Genomic DNA, 18,879 nt, shown 5'->3' with positions numbered 1-18,879 from the left:
AAAACTGATTTCTTTTCCTGCTGGCAAGAAGAGAATCGTCTTCCTTGCATCTCAAATAAGGAAACCATCATTTGACAAATTTTTACATTTAAAGTAAGCTACGGTCAAACTGGAAAATCTAGTCATCAAATACATATTGTGCAGCCATAAATGAAGAGAAATTGCTTTTAATGTAAAAATTTTGCTGAAAATATTATCAAAGTGGTCAAAAAAATCATGGAAATTCTCATCAGAATAAGGTTGTAATCATGATTATATCAGCTTAGAAATCTCACCAGCATTTCTTATAAATATATCTGCTAACAAATAAAATATTAGGATGGCTGTCACAGTACGGCAACCATCTATCTACAGGGTGTTCTGTTAATGGAACGAGACAAATGCAGAGGGTTGTTAGTAGAAATCAAGAGGGACAAAAATTGCAATGGAATATGGTATCGTAAATCATGTTGAGAGGGTGAAAGTGGCATGCAGGTTTTAATGTCATGCTGGAACGACAAAAAGTACAAAAAATTTTATTTTATTAACTATTACGAGAGTTGTTGGAAGTGGCAGCCGCTGACATCATTGCACAGTCTACAATGATGTAAAAACAATTCCAAGACGTGCTCAAAGATACCAGGTATGCTTTTGACTTCTACCGCAACGACGACAATCTGCTCTATGAGATCCTCCAGTGTGTTCACAGGCATCGCATAAACGAGTGATTTAAGGTGGCTTCAAAGGAAAAATTCAGATGGATTGAGATCATGTGAAGGCCAAGCAACACATTCAGTGATCAACTGACATCCACCTTTTGTCTTCTCTGGAGTCAGAGCGCGCATGCATTTTTTTTGCAATTTATACCCTCTCAGCGTTGTTTGCGACACCATGTTCTATTGCAATTTTTGTTGTTCTTGATGCCTACTAACAACCCTCTGAGTTTGTTGGCCCATTAACAGAACACCCTGCAAATACTATTTAAAGTAGATCTATAGCCGAGGGTGACAAATGTTATTAAGGCTGGCATTGCACTATAAAAGTTCTTTTATAAAACTTGGAAAATTCAACCAATAAGCATATTGGTTCTATTGAAGCATATGTAACTAATAGGCTTATTGGTTGTATTTTTCAAGTTTTATAAAAGGACTTTTATCAAACTTTATAGTGTTATCCCAGTTTAAATAGTGGTCAAAGAACATGAAATTAATGACTTTGCCATCCTCCTCCCATTCTAATCTGCCTGTTTTACATAGGATTGCAATCACTATAATTTGTGATTCCTGCGTTTTGGTTTGAGAGTAAGAGAAAAAAAACACAGACACCTCATAATAAAAGTTTAGTAACATTTATTCATACCAAGTAGCAAACATAACCTGAATGTCCAAAAGTTCCACTTTTTTTTTACACATTGGTAGGGTATCAGAAAGTAAAAGAAATGAAAATACAGAACAAACGGCACTCTTTAAAAAAATTCATAAATCTTCAACATGGTGAATCACATATTCCAACATGAAAGCAATGAAAATACAACATATTCTTATAAGATTACACAAATTATATATATATATCAAGCACATCCATGCTGAAATATTAGCAGTGGAATTTTAAGGTTAAGAGTGGCAAAAACTTTTCAGTTTGTGATTTCATGTCATGCAAAGGGGGTAGGGGTTTATTAGAGTCCTGGAATTAACAAAAAGGAATCGAGAGCTATTTTGAAGGTCTCTGTTGGCACAATTATCGAACACAATCACCCTGCTTGTGAAGTAATTTTTATTTCGCCCCCAGGGTGACATTATACAGGAAAGATCTGACTGCATATTTATATAAAGGGTGCATAGCAAAAGGGGGGGGGGGGTTATAGTATTTTACTGGCGAACCGCTGATGCTAGAGCCATACTTCCAGTTAGAAAAAATATCCAAATAACGTGTAGTATTCAGCTATGGCATTGATATGTTGTAAGGGGTTATATAGTTACTAGAATAAAAAAAAAATTAACTTTTCATACAGTCCGTGTGTGTGTAACATGACGACCCCCAAACCCAGTTAGAATGTTGTTGCCCTCTTTCCTGATGCCCCCAAAGCAGAATGTTTAGTACTGTTCTGCGATGAGCCCTCTGCTGACTGGAAATGCTCTGCGGTAAAAATCTCCATACATGTAATAGTTTTTTTACACTTTTCCTTAAAATTCTTCCAAATTGTTCTGCGACGTACGTCGCAGATTTCGGCACATTCTGATTTGGGGCCTGATGCTAATAAAAAAAAAATTCCGCCTTTCTAAGTGCAATATTCACTGACATATAATTTTAAAAAACTAAGGGAAAAACAGCATTAAATACGGGTGAAATGGTTTTTCCACATTTTAAACTTTTTTTTTCCCCCCAGCTTTCCTCAGTTTTTCGAATTATCTCAGTAAATATCGTACTTGGAAACATGGATTTTATGGTTGGCATTGGGAGAGACAGGGCAACAACTTTTTAATTGGAATTTGAGGCACACTGACTGTATAAAAAGTTAGTTTTTAAAAAAAATTCTAATAACTATACAATCCCTTTCAATATATGAATGATATACGAGTACTACGTTATTTGGAAACTTTTTCGAATTGCAAATATCCCTCTAGAAGTATCAACCGTTCGCCAATAAAATGCCATACACCCTGTATAATATAACTGTATGTGTAAGCACTACAGCTGATATTAAACAGGTAAGCTAAAGTTATCAGAACGAATTGAAATTATCAGTGCCTTTTTAAGAGTTTAAATCATTTTTTTTTCACTAAATCAAGGTAGGCTTTTTCCTGTGTAAGCTTATTTTTATTATTGTGTGGTCTACAATTGTATATTATAATATACAGTAGAATCTCGTTACAACAAACTATTAGAAGCTGAAGGTCCGGTTTGTAACAAATAATTCTTATAAGTTAGGGGTGCAATACTACAATGAAAATACAGTAGTTAGCTGTATAAAGTGTTTATTATGTCAAAAAACATAACCTTCAACATAAGTTTGAATTGAAAAAGATGTGTACGTATCAAGGTCTGGTGGCACCCGGTGCAGAGTTTTAATTTGTCACCCCCTACGTCCACCAAAATACAAAATGAAATTTATTGAGGAAGCAATTTTATTATTCAATTGGTTAAGTAAAGAGAGCATAATATTAATTATTTTGTAAACAATTTATGAAAAAAAAAATCATGAGTAACGTGCTATATTGAGATAGACATACTTGTTTACTTTATGGTCAGTGCTTGACCGGGCAATACTTGCACCCCAAATATGTAATCACCCCCAATGCCGTCTTAAGAGCATCATGGGCTCCCTGGGCCAAGTGATTTTTCTGAGGCCCCACTTTTTAGAAATTCTCGAAAAATGTAACTGCTTCTCATCTTTCTGATGCCCCTCTTCTTGTGAGGTGCCCGGGTGGGACCATGCGTTAAGATGACACTGCCCACTCTGCTGTCTGAAGCGTTTCCGAGCTGACTATATGATGATGTTCAGGTTAAAAATGTCATCTTGTTGCACAGAACGACTTGGGGAGAATGATATTTGGGCAGGGATGAGAAGATGAGTTCACCATGACCGGTTGTTTGTTTACTTGAGCACCAGCACAGTTTAAAAGAAACAAGGCAGAACACCCCCCTCCCCCCTGCACCACACAATACTATTAAATCATTACAGTATCACATCATTCACCTGCAATTAGCGATTGTAAAGGTCCATGTAAATTATTTGACGTTATTTTATGTAACAAAAAGGCGCATTAATACAAAACCGGCAATTTTTGTCACCCCCTCAGAGATAGTACCCGGTGCGTGCCACACCCACCTCACTACGCCCCAGTGGTACGTATACTATATTAATTTTCATCTTTTTGGTTAGTGGGCTATGAGTCATGCAATGCATTCCATGTTTACGCAAAACAAAACAATGATCAATGTTTAATCAATACCTATGAAATGCTTTTCAAGTGAGTTAATACTTTTTTAAATATTTATAAAATGAGTTTTAAATACATCTGCACATAAAAATCTCACAATTTTTACAATTTTCTTAGCTGCCCATTACAAACGAAGTCCGTTATAGTGGGATCTTACTGTACTTGTATGATAAATAAAATTTGTAATCAATTATTTTAAACATGTTACCATTAAAGTGTATGATTCAGTTATATATATATATATATCATAGAATAATTAAAGTGTGGAATAAGTGTGTTATTCTACACTTTAATTAGTGTGTGTGGTGTTATTCTACATAATAACTGATACACTTTAATGGTAACATATATAATTGCATACAAAATATGTGGTGTATGAACTTTTGATAGAAAAAATAATTCCATTTAGTTAAATTAAAAACAGTGAACTGGGTCTCAAAGTTGATGTTTTGTCTGTTAGAATGTATATTAAAAAGTGATTCAATTAGAAATATATACGCATGGTAAGTTATGGGCGTAACATTTTCTGGAAAAAAAATTCTAATGCTGCTGTCTATAATCTTGCATTGTGAAATTGAGTTTGTTCATGGAAATCACAAAATTCATGGGATTTTTAATTTAAAACACTGACATATATGTTTCTAATTTAAATCTAAATAACCGTGCACTTCAAACAAAATTACATATAATGGAGTGGTATATAGTCAAATGACCAAGATAAAAAGTGTCTGAACAGGCAAAGGAATTTTGTCGGTTGATAAAGTATAGTAGGACAATATATAAATTCCATTTAGCTTATTTAACAACTCAACCATACATTCAAATCATAAACATTCCTATGGGGAAACTTCTCAAATTGGTGAATGTAATGCTCGTTGTGGGTAAATGTCTGGCCCCAACATATTTAGGCTGAGTTATGCTTGTTTTATGTAATACTGGTGCTGCAATTCATCATCCCTATTTTAAGATGGAAAATGGCAAGTGTATGAATTTTTCTTTTTTCAACTGCTACACTCAAGTATCTTCGATGGCTATAGTTTAGGTTAACTGGTATAAGCTTATGCTATTGATAGTCAGTATCCTTATTCCACAGGCATAACGAAACATTAATGTTCTTCGCCTGGCAAGAAAAATATAGAAAAAATCTTCCATTCTAGAAGATATATGATTATTAAAGGGCCAACAACTTATTATGTTCATCTATTGAAAATGTGTTAGCAGCGAAACATGTTAAGCATGGAATTGATGAAATAAAAGTTGAAATGAGGTAGGAAATGGCAAAAAAAAAATCATATTTTCTCAACTATAACAAAAAAAAAATATGCTTTCATGCCAAAATATGTGATTAAGAACTTTTCAATGACATGCGAGCACCACATATACAATAAATGAAGCAACGATGTGTTTGGATACAGAAATGTCCATTGATCACAATTTTTTTTCCCGATCCAATTGAATTTCTGAGAATAAATATAATAAAGCTTCGTCTTAAAAACATTTTTAGTCAAAGAACAACGAGTCACTGTTTTTTCCACGAATTCATATCAAATATTAAGTAAAAATATTTTTTTTCGTGATGGGAATTTCAAAGAAAAATAAACTTGGAATGTACACATTCATGCTCCGATAGACATATACATTAAATAAAAATATATCTAGCATGTTATGTCGATAGAAGAATAAACTTGTAAGTTATATAGATATATATAGAATCAATTTTTTCCCTTTTTTTTTCTTTCAAACATTATTACATAAAATAACACTTTTATTGCCGATTTCCTTTATACATACTCAGATAACATTCGTGATCCAATTTACAATATGCAACATAGATAGATATCATCATATTAACAAAATCACTTCAATATTTATCATATAAATATGTTCCATTTCATTAAAACTTAACCGCATGTTAGAGGAGGATGATGTATACTAAAAATCACAATTTCGAGAAGAGCATTCGGAGGTATTTGTGTGAAATGAAGGGAAAACATGATACATAAATAATTTGCTTAAATAATTAATTTCATTCCTCGTAATATTATATATATGACAAATTTTATACCAATGGTTTTATATCGCAATTTCACGAATAGGATTCAAAATATCTAACAATTTAATTTCTATTTGCCGATACATTGAATTTAGAAGCAATAATTTGGTCCATCTGGTGTTTCAGATAAATTTTTTTGGGACTATACCATCCTAACATATTCAAAAACAGAACATCAACGAGAAGTCCAAGAGGACATTAATGATTTCTTTGAAGTATCTACAATCTTATGTTAATTCAGCAATAAAATTCTTTGTATCTCAGATACCATATAGCTTCACAGGACCACCAGCTAATTGGATTTTTAATAATTAACATCTAGGGCTACTGCAGTCAAGGGCGCAGCAACAAAGACCCAACTGTTAGTGTATCTCCATATATAAATTACTTAGCTCTCATTTAACGAGACATCAATCAAAAATTATTTGTAACAGTATCTAATTACTACTATGTGTGTGTAACCAATATCATTAAATTCATAGTCCTCACAAGTTGGTGGATGGCAGGACTGTAGTCCTGGGGATCAACATTTTTAAAAATTTTTAAAGTTAATTGAAAATCAAAACATTAGACAGTGTTCAGGAGATCCCGATTATGTCATATTTTAGGCATGATGAAAGTTCATATCTATCAATCGGCATTCATGACCAACAGAATAAATTATATGATAAATGTTCGAATTAGTCATTTAAGGATCCCTCACAAAGAGGGAAAATACCTATCACTACCAATGCCGAAGCATTAAATTCATCTTTCGACTTGAAAATTCAATTCAACACAAAAGAAATAAAATTTCTTCATCCTCCATAGGAGTGCCTTGCTGTTAAATAAAGGGAAATCATCTCCAACCGATATTCGCATGCATTTCTGTTTGATAATCATCACAATGTATAAAAGAGTCAAAAGTGGTATGAACGAATTCTTTTCATGTAAGCAGTATTAATAGAAAATATAGAGGAAAAACTTAAAAAATTCCGAAAAGAACATTATTAACGTCTACAAATCGAGGGGGGGGGGGACACCCAATTATTACCAACAGCCACACAAAAATAAAGGAAAAATTAATGTGATCAGAAGAAATCGAGGGACAAGGTGAGAGACACAAAATACATTAGAGAATATTGTTTAGTATTTACCGCACACACGTGCAAAAAAAAACAGACATAAAATTCACCGGTGTAAAACTTTCTCCCGTTGGTTCCTCATTTTTTACACTGTCATCATAAAAAAATACATTCAAAGTGAGAAAATGACACGAGGAAAGAAATTGATAATGACCCTCTATAAGAATGCTTAAAATGATGATTTAAAAAAAAATACCAAGCAGTTCCGAACAAAAATATTTATGAAAAGGGAACTGTGGAGATGTACGAAAAGAAGAGGGGGGAAAAAGCATTAACACAATAAACACTTCCATATATTTACATGCCATCATTGAGAAGTGAGACTTTAATACATTCAAAAAACGTGTAATATATATATATATTCATAATATAATTATATATGCTAGCATTTTCCGCAATAACAGTACAAAAATACAATGAAAATCTTTTTTTTTTTGTTTGTACACAAGAAAAAATGAAACATTTTTAAAAAATAACTTTTTTTTCGCTTTTTTTTTCTCTTTAATCTCTTCAGGACAGCATTTCTTTTATGGCGAAGAAAAATAGTAAAAATGGCTGGCTTTGAAGAAATGCTTCGAACATTTTTTTTTTCTCGCTTTTCCAAAATATTTACTTTTTTTTTTCAAACTTTTTGAACAATCTTTTTTATATCTATTTAAAAGGCGAGTAAGACTATATAGACAGATAAGAGATTAAAAAATACTGTACTAGACATCCACCGTTTTCGTTTCTCCTCTCGCTATTCATATATCCGTGGGGAAAAAAAAGATTTTAACGGTTTTTCACCCGTAAAAGTGATTTCAGTTGCTAAAAAAAGAAATGCTTTGTCCTAAATCTACTTAAAAAAAGAAAAAAAACAGCATTTTTTTCATTTTGTTTTTTTCAAATCTGACATTTGATGCCAGTTCAACAATCGAAACATAAAATTTAACATCACATTTATAACAAGAGCTAGAACATTTACTTTACAAACACTACGATAACAACGATGACATGGTTTTGGTGAATTAAAAAAAAAAAAAGCTATCGATGTGTATTCCATACCATGTTTTTACACATTTGTCATTTTTCGTTTCAATTATAAAAAAAAAAAAGTCATAATTATCAAATTGACTGTCTACCCGTGATTCAACAAAATAATAATAATAAAATGCCGTAAATTATTCTTGGCAGTATGTGGGCGATTTCTTTTTTGCGTGAAGCATCTCCATGAGCAGCGTTTGAGGTGGTGCGTTGCCGCTCAGATGCCTATAGAGTAAGAAGTCCTCACCTCTTTCACTGATTACATGTATTTCAGGAAGCACCTGCAGCAGTTGCGTAAACTTTTCCTGTACAAAAAAAAAAAGAAGAGGAAAATTTTAAATTTTCAGAAATAGTTTGATGAGTTTTATGCACATTCGAAATAATGTTTATGACTATTTCAAACTTTTTAGCTTGCGCTCTGGATTTCTTTAGTTGGCCGTATAAGAGCTAAACTGCTTATTCTGTGAGGCTAGTAGGAACGAACACTGATTTAATCAACTTAAACATAGTTATGCCAATTTATGTTGAATTGTTTATGAAGATTAACTTCTAGGCTATTGAAATATGGTCTGAAAAAAAAAATTAGTTCACAAAATCTATCCAGAGCTATGGTGGCCATCTTCAGAGGTGTCTTGTGAAGTTAAACATGTATCATACAAAATATCAGCATTTGCTGTCATATAAAAGTGAATGAAATTTTGAAGCATCATTATTTAGAACAAAATCAAAAATGAAGAGTGAATTCTGCTTGGCTCCCCATGTATACATGCTCGCAAGTCTCTGCAATCTTGGAGTTTCACACTTGCGGTAATAGAAATGAATAAGACATTGGTGACCTGAGAAAACCAACAAATACCAATCTAGTAGGACCCTAGCCATATAAAATAAGAAGCGACTTTACACAATTAGTCATCTTTTAGTGATGTTTAATAGCTGTTTATATAGGTTTCCCAATATGGAGATGTGGGTGTAGTTATGCTCATGGCTATCTTAAAAACATCATGGGTCCTTTGGCACAGTGTGATGTACCAGCCCAGCAATTTGCGTCTTTTCTCTTGAAAATCCCAATACCAAATCTATTCATCATGGAGCCTCATAAGCAGCTGGATTCCTCCCTTCCCAGGGTTGGTAAAAAAAACCCAAAAAACCATGTTTTTTTGGTTTAAACCAGTTTTTTTTGTTTTAAATAGTATTAACATTAAAAACAATGAAATTTCTGAAAAATCATTCAAACTTCTAATAATTAACTGAAATAAAATGGTTATTAATGTAATTAACACTATTTCCATATTAATTAATCAATAAATATTTCTTACATTTTAACAAAAACCAACTTTTGCAATTTAATAATTTTTTGCTTAACTCAATGGATTACTGTGTGTTTGAAAATTCTTTTAATGTTATTATTAATCATATAATATATAAAGGTTTTTCTCCAGTTACTTTCAGTATACTTAATTAGAAAGCTATTTTGCAAAAGTAATAAAAATTAGGTGAATATAATGTATTTAATGAAGCATAAATAATGCAGATTAATTAGCAATGATTTACGATATACAGGTTGACCCCAAAGCAGAATGTTTATTTAGAAGACACCAACGATTAGTAGTGTTCTGCGACGAGCCCTCAGCTGACTGGAAATGTTCTGCGGTAAAAATCCCCATACATGCAATAGTGTTTTTTGCACTTTTTCTTAAAATTCTTCCAAATTGTTCTGCAGTAGTGGTAATTATTCTGTGACGTACATCGCAGATTTCGGCACATTCTGCTTTGGGGCAGGGTGATTATAACTAAGGTTCTGATTTCAAAACACTGTAAAAAAAGAACGATTGTCAAAATGACTTGAAAATTGACATGAATATTCCTGAAAAAATGCAATTTTATTTGGTTAAGGGGAAAAAATACTTAAAAATGTAAAATTAATGACATCATCCAACATGTGGGAAATTGCTCGCAGAATGGAAACGATAGCCAGTCATGGCCAAATGATATCTTAATTATAGCACTCCACGATTTCATAATTCATGGAAACATCACAAAAAACGAAGTAATTGAACAAATAACTACAACTTACTTAAGAAATGTTAAATGTGTTGTCCAACCTGAGGTTGAAAGCACCAAAATTGTTGTTCAACAACAGAATCGGAGTATGCCATGGGCATGATGTGGATGTGCTTGCAATTCAGCTTTATTAAACCAAACGCGCCCCCATGTTAATATTCCTGAGGAACTTCTAACATATAGGGGATGTGCTGGAGATTGCAATTCACCAAATTTTGCAATCTGACCACTGTTTATGACATTTTGAGGTACCCCCCACAGTCAGAAGTTAAAGGGGTTAAGGTGCATCCTGTCAAAATGGGTTTTCAGCAGCTGCTTTGCTGGTATTGCAATGTGCATGCATCTTGATAGAAGTTCTATCCACACACTGATGCTGTGGAAGTGCCAAAATGATGTGGTTGCACAAAATAGATTATACTGCTGGCCAAGTACAGCATCGTCTACCTGCACATTTTGCACTACTTGCATTTTTTTTTCCTTTTGCGAAAGAAACTTCCATTGCTTCAGGAATATTCATGCAAATTTTCAAGTCATTCTGACCAGTAGTTCTTATTGAATAGTTATGGAATCAAAACTTCAATTTATAATCACCCTGTATATAGCTGATTATTTTCCATAAATCTGTTATTATTATTCAGTAGAACCCTGATTAACTGGGCTTAACAGTGTGAAAGTATAAAAAAAAAACTACTATTGAATATTAAGACTGGGAGATATAACAGTAGGAGATGTGCTACTTCTTATGGGAAAGAAAATGAAAATGTATGTGAGGTAATGTAACTACTAGTACACTGGTCTTTGTCCTTTAAGGACAGCTGATGTCTTTATTGGATTATAGGACCACCTGCCCCTAGCATGATGGTGTCACTACTGTTGCTGCTTCTTTGTGAATAGAAAAAGAAACCCTGTGAGATAATACACCACTACATTTAGATTTGTGATGCAATCCTTATTCATGAATTTGCTAAAGATAGAGCATCAGAATGTAGCCAAAGGTTAGAAAATGTTGTAAGAATGAGAAATTTTGGCTTTTGTATAGAACTTTAAATAACTAAGATACTTCATATGAAATATATATATATATATATATATATTCTGGCCACTTTTATGAGACTTTTTGAAAAACACCACTTATAAAATCTTATGTCATTTAAAGATATACCATCAGAATGTACCCCAAGGATATAAAATGTGGTAAAAATGAAACATTTTGACTAATAATGAACCAATATGATATTTTTCAAGGAAAAAAACTATATTTAGGCAACTTTTATTTGATTTTTTGAAAAAACCACTTGGTTAAAACCATGGTTTAAACCAAACAACCCTGCCCCTTCCCCAGGGCATGTTCAAGTGAGACTAGCATTAATAACTCTACCTGCAGTCACAGTTTGTGGTTGATCATTTCAGATTGTTTCTCTCACTTGCTGCAGAGGAGACTCTTGTATAATATCTCTGAAGATGCACCCCCACAGTTGGAGGTAGAATGTAGGGAAGCAATTTTTCCCAGAACAAGACCCAATAGCCCAGAAATTACATGTGTATGCAATTTTTCAGTGCTCATCAATTTTTGCTTCACAATTCTCCTTTCTTTGCAATTCAATTTTTCAAGAAAGTGAGGAACAAAGTATTAAAAGGAATTGGAGAAAAAGTAAAATTGGCCCCTAATTATTCTGGTCGGAATCTTGGTGATTTTTCTATTAATTTTTTTAAAAATCAAATGATGGATGTAAAAGCCAAATTATTTAACGGATTGACTTACAGTGACCTGAGGATACACAGTGACTGTGTATTCCAGTAATGCTTGCTGAGTCTGTTCATGGGCTTCTTGGACCAACTTGAAATTTGACAAGGTCCGGACATCAGCTATGCAATGATAGGGGAAAAAAAGAAAAATTAAAAGCAAAAAAAACATCTTCAATATCATCATCATGCATGCAAATCAATTATAATTTTATATGGTGGCCATTTGTACCACCAATTTAAATATTACTGTTTTGAAATACATATTATTTTACAACGTTAGATCAGTGCCTATAAAATATAGCTTAGTCGTTGGTATTCAATTGTTTGAAAGGATTGCTTGGAATAAACATACATTAAATATAATTAGTAAATATAGTTGTGTGTGGTAATCATTATGTGTTAAGAATACTCTTGGGCGAGAAAGACTGCACTTTGCCACCTATTGTAAAAATGGAGTAAAATCGGTTACCATCCACCAAAAATGTGGGGTGGGTATAAGCACATCTATGACACCTCGCTCTGTCATCTAATCATCTGGTTTTGTTCAGAGCATGTTTGTGCTTCCACTCTTATCACTTTTTTTTTGCTTTGATAAGTTTCTGGTGGAAAAGGTGACCAGCTGTATACTTTTTCGTCCTACCCCCCATTTTTTTTGCCCAAGGTCTTATTCTGGAAGCCAAAAAAAAAAAATACATTAAAGAGAATTTGGGACAGGTAAAGCACCATCTGCCAATAAACTTGAGGTATTTTTAGAAAAACTCTTAAAATTATTTCAACGTTTTAAGATAAGGACAAAAATTATTGATACAATAAAGGAAATGATAATTTTCTTCTCCAAAGTTCTCACTCTGGAAGAAAAAAAATTACTGAAGAATTTGGGATCAGTAAAACAGCATTTATGATTACACACAAGGGATTCCTAGTACAACCCTTAGAAATATTTTAGCATCTTTAGATGAAAATGAAAATTGTTGCACCTAAGGAAATGGCAATGATCCACAAATTAAGAGCAAGTGGTCTGTGTTGTGCTTACTCGACAGATTCAAGCTAAGGCTGAAAACGTATAGATTTCCAGAACTATCTCGAGAAGATCTTAGAAGTCATTCTGAGTTTTTTTGTCTTCGAAATCACAAAATCCCTTAGGTGTTTTTTTTATTTTACTTTTTGCCATTAGCCACTCTTCTTTTAACATCATTACACTTATACCATCACACTTTTTTTTTGTGGGAGAGGTCACAAGGATGACAGTTTTAAAAAATTCCACTGTATCTTTTGAACTGGCTTCAAAACAATGAATCACCTTCAGAGAAGCAAGGTAAGAACCAAAAGACTGCTTCAACAAATTACGTCCAATATTCGAAGACAATATTCTTTCTGTAAGACAAGTTTTTCCAAATTGGGAAAAATTAACTCAAGTCTGATGCTATACTAAAATTATGGCAAATGATGTACATTCATCATGTACTAGTATCAACACAGCAATTTATACTTATTAGAACATGAATTTTCAGATATGCATAAATGTATTACACTGATGATTTCTTAGAATTATGCTGATAGAATTCAATTTATAACATGAATAGTTTCAGAAAATTATCAATTCAATAGATTAGGAATTATTTACATCATGTAAATAGTCAAAACTCATATCACTATTAACTTTATAAGACTTTGTATCATCATTAACTTTATAAGTAGGCCTACTAATAATTTGTGTAATATATATAATGTAGAAAAATATAAAAATATCTCACCTTTGTTACATGCATTAGATACCATTTAATGGTACCATTATTACCTTTTGTGCAACTGAGGAAGGTACAGAAGTCGTAAAAAGGAAAATGATAAAGAGGGGAGATTTTAAACTTCCATCACTCATGATTCCACCTAGTTATACATATATATACACACTCACAAATGCATATTATGCATTGCTATATATCAACTGCTGAAATGAATGCAACAGTAAATGCATATTTTTAGTTGATAAAAAAGTCTCTAGAAGCAAAAAAAAAAAGCATATGCTCACTCCTTGGGTATCACATTATAACTTGTACTCCATTGAAAAAATAACAAACTATTTGAATGATGTGCCAATTGATAATATAGTTAAATATCAACAATTAGTTGATTGGAAATCTATATTGAATTTCAGAAGGTATAAGTGCACAGAATTTCACTGAAATAGTTAAGATATTGTAACTTGTTTTTTATTGACATGCATCTGAAAATGTTAAAATTATAGCACCGCTTCATTCTAATCCGGTTTTGAATGAAGACTTTTACCAATGGTCAAGACAGAAAAAGTGTATATTGTTAGAAGGAATAAAAAGTAAAAGTAAAGAATTAAAATTTTAGCAATGTGATTTCAAAATTTCAAAACACGAGCTGAAATAATACACGCACGCAATTCCCTCTAATCAAAAAACACCTGAAAAATGTTTGTGTTTTCACAATTTGTAATCGAACCATCTAAGACTCAAAACATAATTTTCATTTAATCTCCAAATTCTAATGACGAAAGATTAATCATTGATCTCACTCTGTTTATGCATTGATAATTTATCATGAACATATTCATAGCACACTACTAAAAAGGTAAATTTAATCATGTAATGCATCTGCAGAAGTCATTCTCTCACCTAACATTACTCTCTAGCCCAGTGTTCCTCAAATACTGGGCCACAAGTAACTGCCGTTTCCCTTTTCCCCATTCATTTTCTGTTAGTCGTGTGTTTGACCGAGACTTGCATTTGCAAAAATAAACTTAACTGGGTTTCCAAAGGTTGAGAACCACTGTTCTAGCTTATAAAGGAGAGCTGACTTATTCCCCTTATCAGTACTCAGTTTCTTGAATTGGTCTTCATCAGCAGGAAAAATCTGGACATCCTGAATCATTTTTTTTAAATCTTAATTTGAAAAAATTTGGAGTTCTACTGTATGACATTTTAGTGTTTGAAAGAGATACTTCTAGTAGCGATAAAAAGAGTAGCATTCGAAGGGGATCTACACAGTGTCATACACAATAACTAGCCATATCACTGAGATAAAGATATTGGATACAAAATGCTGGTATTTCAAGGAGTTCTATTTTGAATACTTATTATATTTACTTATGTTTAAAAAACTATGTGTTTTGAAATTTTGTTCTGTATTATCCAATATTCAAGAAAAATTACTATTGTGAGTTGATTATATCAAAAGCTTCAGGGTAGCACATCATAAGCTCTATAATGATCTTAAAAGAAAAATACTTTTGAATGCTAAAATTCTACCTAGAAAACCTTGAATAATATCAATTCTAGTAATTTAGATGCAGCTGAATAAGCAATGATTCATATGCTGAAATTTTTTATGGCAAGTTAGTTATAATTTAAGGCCATCTTTGGCTAATCTTTCAATAATATCAGTTGAATCTCTCAGTTAAAATCAAAAAATCTGCTGAAACTTCTGGTGTTTGCAATATTTTCTAAAACCTATCTCAAACCGCCAGTTGAGTATTGCATACAAAACTGTTAAATGCATAAATTATCATATATTGTAGATTCTGCTTAATAGAATCATTTTTGGTTTTACAGATTTGGTTCCATTAAGCTGAAAAATCAATTGAAAAGAAAAAAAAAAATTATAGAACAATACAGCTTTCTTTCTACTTTCACTACTACTCCTCAACCATACATACACCTTCTACACATTCCTTGGCGGAATTTTTATGAATCAGTATATGTCGGAATGTGTCGTGGGCGTGTATGTATATGCATGTGGCCTTAATGAATTTATGTTGTCACAGTTGCACCTGTTTTGCGTTCTTGCTGGTTCTACCATCTTTTCTTTCAAACCGAGCACAGGTCTATCATCCTCTATGGACAATTTACTATCTAGTGAGTTGTGCGGAAATGTAAAGATTTGTACCTAACAGTCTGAGCGTGTATCTAGCGTTGTCTGATTTTTCAGTGATGCTATCTATATTTCAGAAGTGAAGTGTAATGATCAAATTACATTTGTACCGTTTGTTGGTCTGTTGCTCTCTATGACGAGACTTTTTAAAGGGAAGATCAACTCGAAGTTGGGAACTACAGTGGTTGTACCATCTGTTTTCTATATCGTGAAGTGAAGAAAGTTATTGTTTGAATTTTTTTTATGTTATGTAAGCAGGGCCATAGAGTGCCTTCTTGGGACCTTGAAGCCCTTAAAAGGGGAAAAAGTTATGCAAAATAAATGTACATTATTTGTGATGCCCCCCTCCCTTCCTATTTGGCTAAGGGCCTCAGTTGCCCCCCCCCCCCAGCCTAGTTACGACCCTGTATGTAAGTATCGTGTTGAAGGTATGAGTATGACCTGCTCTCTGGGAGAGGAGGCTTTATCACACAGGAGACTGGCTCTCTCACCTCAAAGTTGAAAAACCCCCAGAAAACCAACTTCAGTCGACCATCGCTGTGGTGCCAACAGACACAAACATGAATCATCTCGATGAGAGTACAGCACAATGCCCACATGATTGCATAACCAGTCCCTACTTTAACTATTAATATTTGGTATTCTGGACTTTCTATTAAAATTGAAAAGTTTTGGCTGAATAAGAGATGATACTGTATATAAAGGGGTACTCAATGACCATTTGTTCTTGTGCAATTTTTTACTGGATATCCTAAGTATAGGAGTACTCAGCATTTTCTCGGGGGGGGGGGGGGAGGTCAATTTTTTTTCTTCTAAAGGAGGGGTTTTACATTTTTTTCTGCAAAATAACACTATAATTTAGGCTTTGGTAAATGAGCATATATATTGGGGGGGGGGGGGGAAGTGAATAAATTAACCAATGATTTTATTAAGCAGAATCTTTTGCATCACAGAAAATTTATATGAAGCCAGCATGTATGAGAAAGCTCAACACCAACGCATACATGCTATACTCAAAAATTTTGGATACATTCATTTTTCTTGAATGAATAGATACCATGTCTCAAAATATAATTCAACAATACAGTGATACCTTGGTTAACAAAGATAATTTGTTTCAGAATCATGTTCATTAGCTGAAATGCATATCACATAGGTTTCTATGGGAAATTGTTTAATTCGTTCCAGGTACTGCCCAAAACTTATATATATATATTTTTTAAAGAGATACATTTATAAAAAACATCAAGGAGTGCTATAAAAAAGGACAAAAACTAAGCAAAGGCTATAATTAAAAGCTTCAAAATTGGATAAATAAGAATTTATAGGGAGAGGAGATATTATAAGATCTTCAGTATGTAATAACCAGCCCCAACTTTAGTCTACTAAAGCTGGTGTTGACACAACCTTGCCCCATCCATTAGGAATTCAGTCAGCTCATATTTGTGTCTGATATAGATGGGAAAAAATAAGCTCCTAGAATGTCCAGACTGTTCAGTTTGATGCTATGAGGCTTGAACTGAAAGAATGTGTGCTCTAAAAACATATGGTCCTCTTTTTAATGCATTTTATATATTAGCTGAATATTTCATTTTACATGAAATGATCCAATTACTGTCAGAAGGAACAGTGGAGGCACATCTGGAAAGAGATTCCGAAATGAACATCAGTTAATCGAGATCGAGTGATTGCAATTCTGATGATCGGTGCTAATATTCAGCTCATAACGTGGAAATGCTTTGAGAAATGAAAGGGTAATGAATATATTCCCACAGCCCAGTGCGATTGATGGCCGTGTTAGATTACATGTGCATATATATCAATGAAAATATTTGTTAGCCGAAAAACTTGTAAGCCGAGATATCACTGTACTGCAAACACAAAAACTAAATTTATGAAATTCAATAGGAATTTTAAAAGAATTGCTATCCATCTATAAATTTCACATTCATCCACTCACCCATTCCTTTCTGAAAACTAAATTGCCAAACTCTATTCCCTAAGTATTTTTTAAGTACATAAATTTTGCAATAGAAATTCTTGGCCTCCTTACATACTGAAGCACACATATAGAGCTTCCTTTTTCAACTGAAACCTACTTATCATACCGCAGAAGCTTGTGATGGATTTAACTTACCTAAAGAAAGAAATAAAGTGAAAAATAATCGGAGTGAATACTTTAAGGTCTTCTGAATTTTTTGATAGGTTTTAAAAAACAAACCATAACAATACTAGCCTCCATATCTCTTTCATTCAATTGGCCTGGTGAAAATATAATTGTTTTTAAAGATTTGGTTACCATAAATATTTAGGCTCTAGGTTATTGAAAAAAAGATTTTGTAAGAAAGAGCCAAAATTTAATAAGACCTTGCATTTGCAGATATTTGCCATATTGTAACATGCATCAGTGACATTATTACACATTGTTACTTCCTTATCTCTACAACCAATGTTCATTTTAATTTATTTTACTTATGCAGACCTGTTTTCTCTGTGCACAGAAAAGCAATACAGTGTACTATGTACATATTTAGTTATATACATAGTAGTTATGTACGTGTTAAGTATATTAATCCATATTTAATTATAATATGGACACATCCATTAATATTATTACTCATGTAAAATTACTTCTGCTTATTTTCATCACAAAAGTTCATTTTTCACTTAAAGAAATACATATTAATGGATGTGTAACCTCTTCCATTATAGTCTAGTAGAAACTCTTCTTAACCAACTCAGGGTCCTGGGATTTTGAGAAAATTGACTTGAAAAGGGTTCAAGTAATTGTCACAAAACTACTTTAAAAAACTCTGACCATTTCCCCACCCCCTACAAACAGCGGGATATCAGATTTAGTCTTACGTAGTTTAATATTTTTGTTCAGCCCACTCCTGAGTACACTGTTATGCTTTGCTCACACAAATTGTGATTTGTGATGTACTTGGTGATTTTGTGCGAGCAAGTATTTTCAATATGCATAACCACACATGGAGTTTAGAGACAATATTGTCTATGAGACAAATGAGGAGCTCATAAAATCATAATTTGGCAT

The 18,879-nt window shown here is 32.9% G+C and overlaps 1 protein-coding gene across 1 annotated transcript in view; it reads right to left on the bottom strand.

Moving 5' to 3' along the window:
• Nucleotides 1-7,537: 7,537 nt before the first annotated feature.
• Nucleotides 7,538-18,879, bottom strand: part of ftz-f1 (ftz transcription factor 1) — a 130,460-nt gene continuing 119,118 nt past the window's right edge. Inside the window, exons 5-6 of the mRNA XM_089231304.1 lie at nucleotides 11,944-12,047; nucleotides 7,538-8,425 (exon numbers count right to left, since the gene is read on the bottom strand). Of these exons, the coding sequence (XP_089087430.1) occupies nucleotides 8,258-8,425; nucleotides 11,944-12,047 (272 nt within the window). The 3' untranslated portion in view covers nucleotides 7,538-8,257. The remainder of the gene's footprint in view (nucleotides 8,426-11,943; nucleotides 12,048-18,879) is intronic.

The sequence above is a fragment of the Pholcus phalangioides genome, unplaced genomic scaffold, assembly GCF_987345545.1.
Source record: "Pholcus phalangioides strain wild (caught in Gottingen) unplaced genomic scaffold, Ppha-v1.0 ptg000004l_1, whole genome shotgun sequence".
In the NCBI taxonomy this organism is placed as follows: Eukaryota; Metazoa; Arthropoda; class Arachnida; order Araneae; family Pholcidae; genus Pholcus; species Pholcus phalangioides.
Note: the sequence above shows the minus strand (reverse complement) of the source record. Positions and strands in the feature narration are given on the sequence as shown.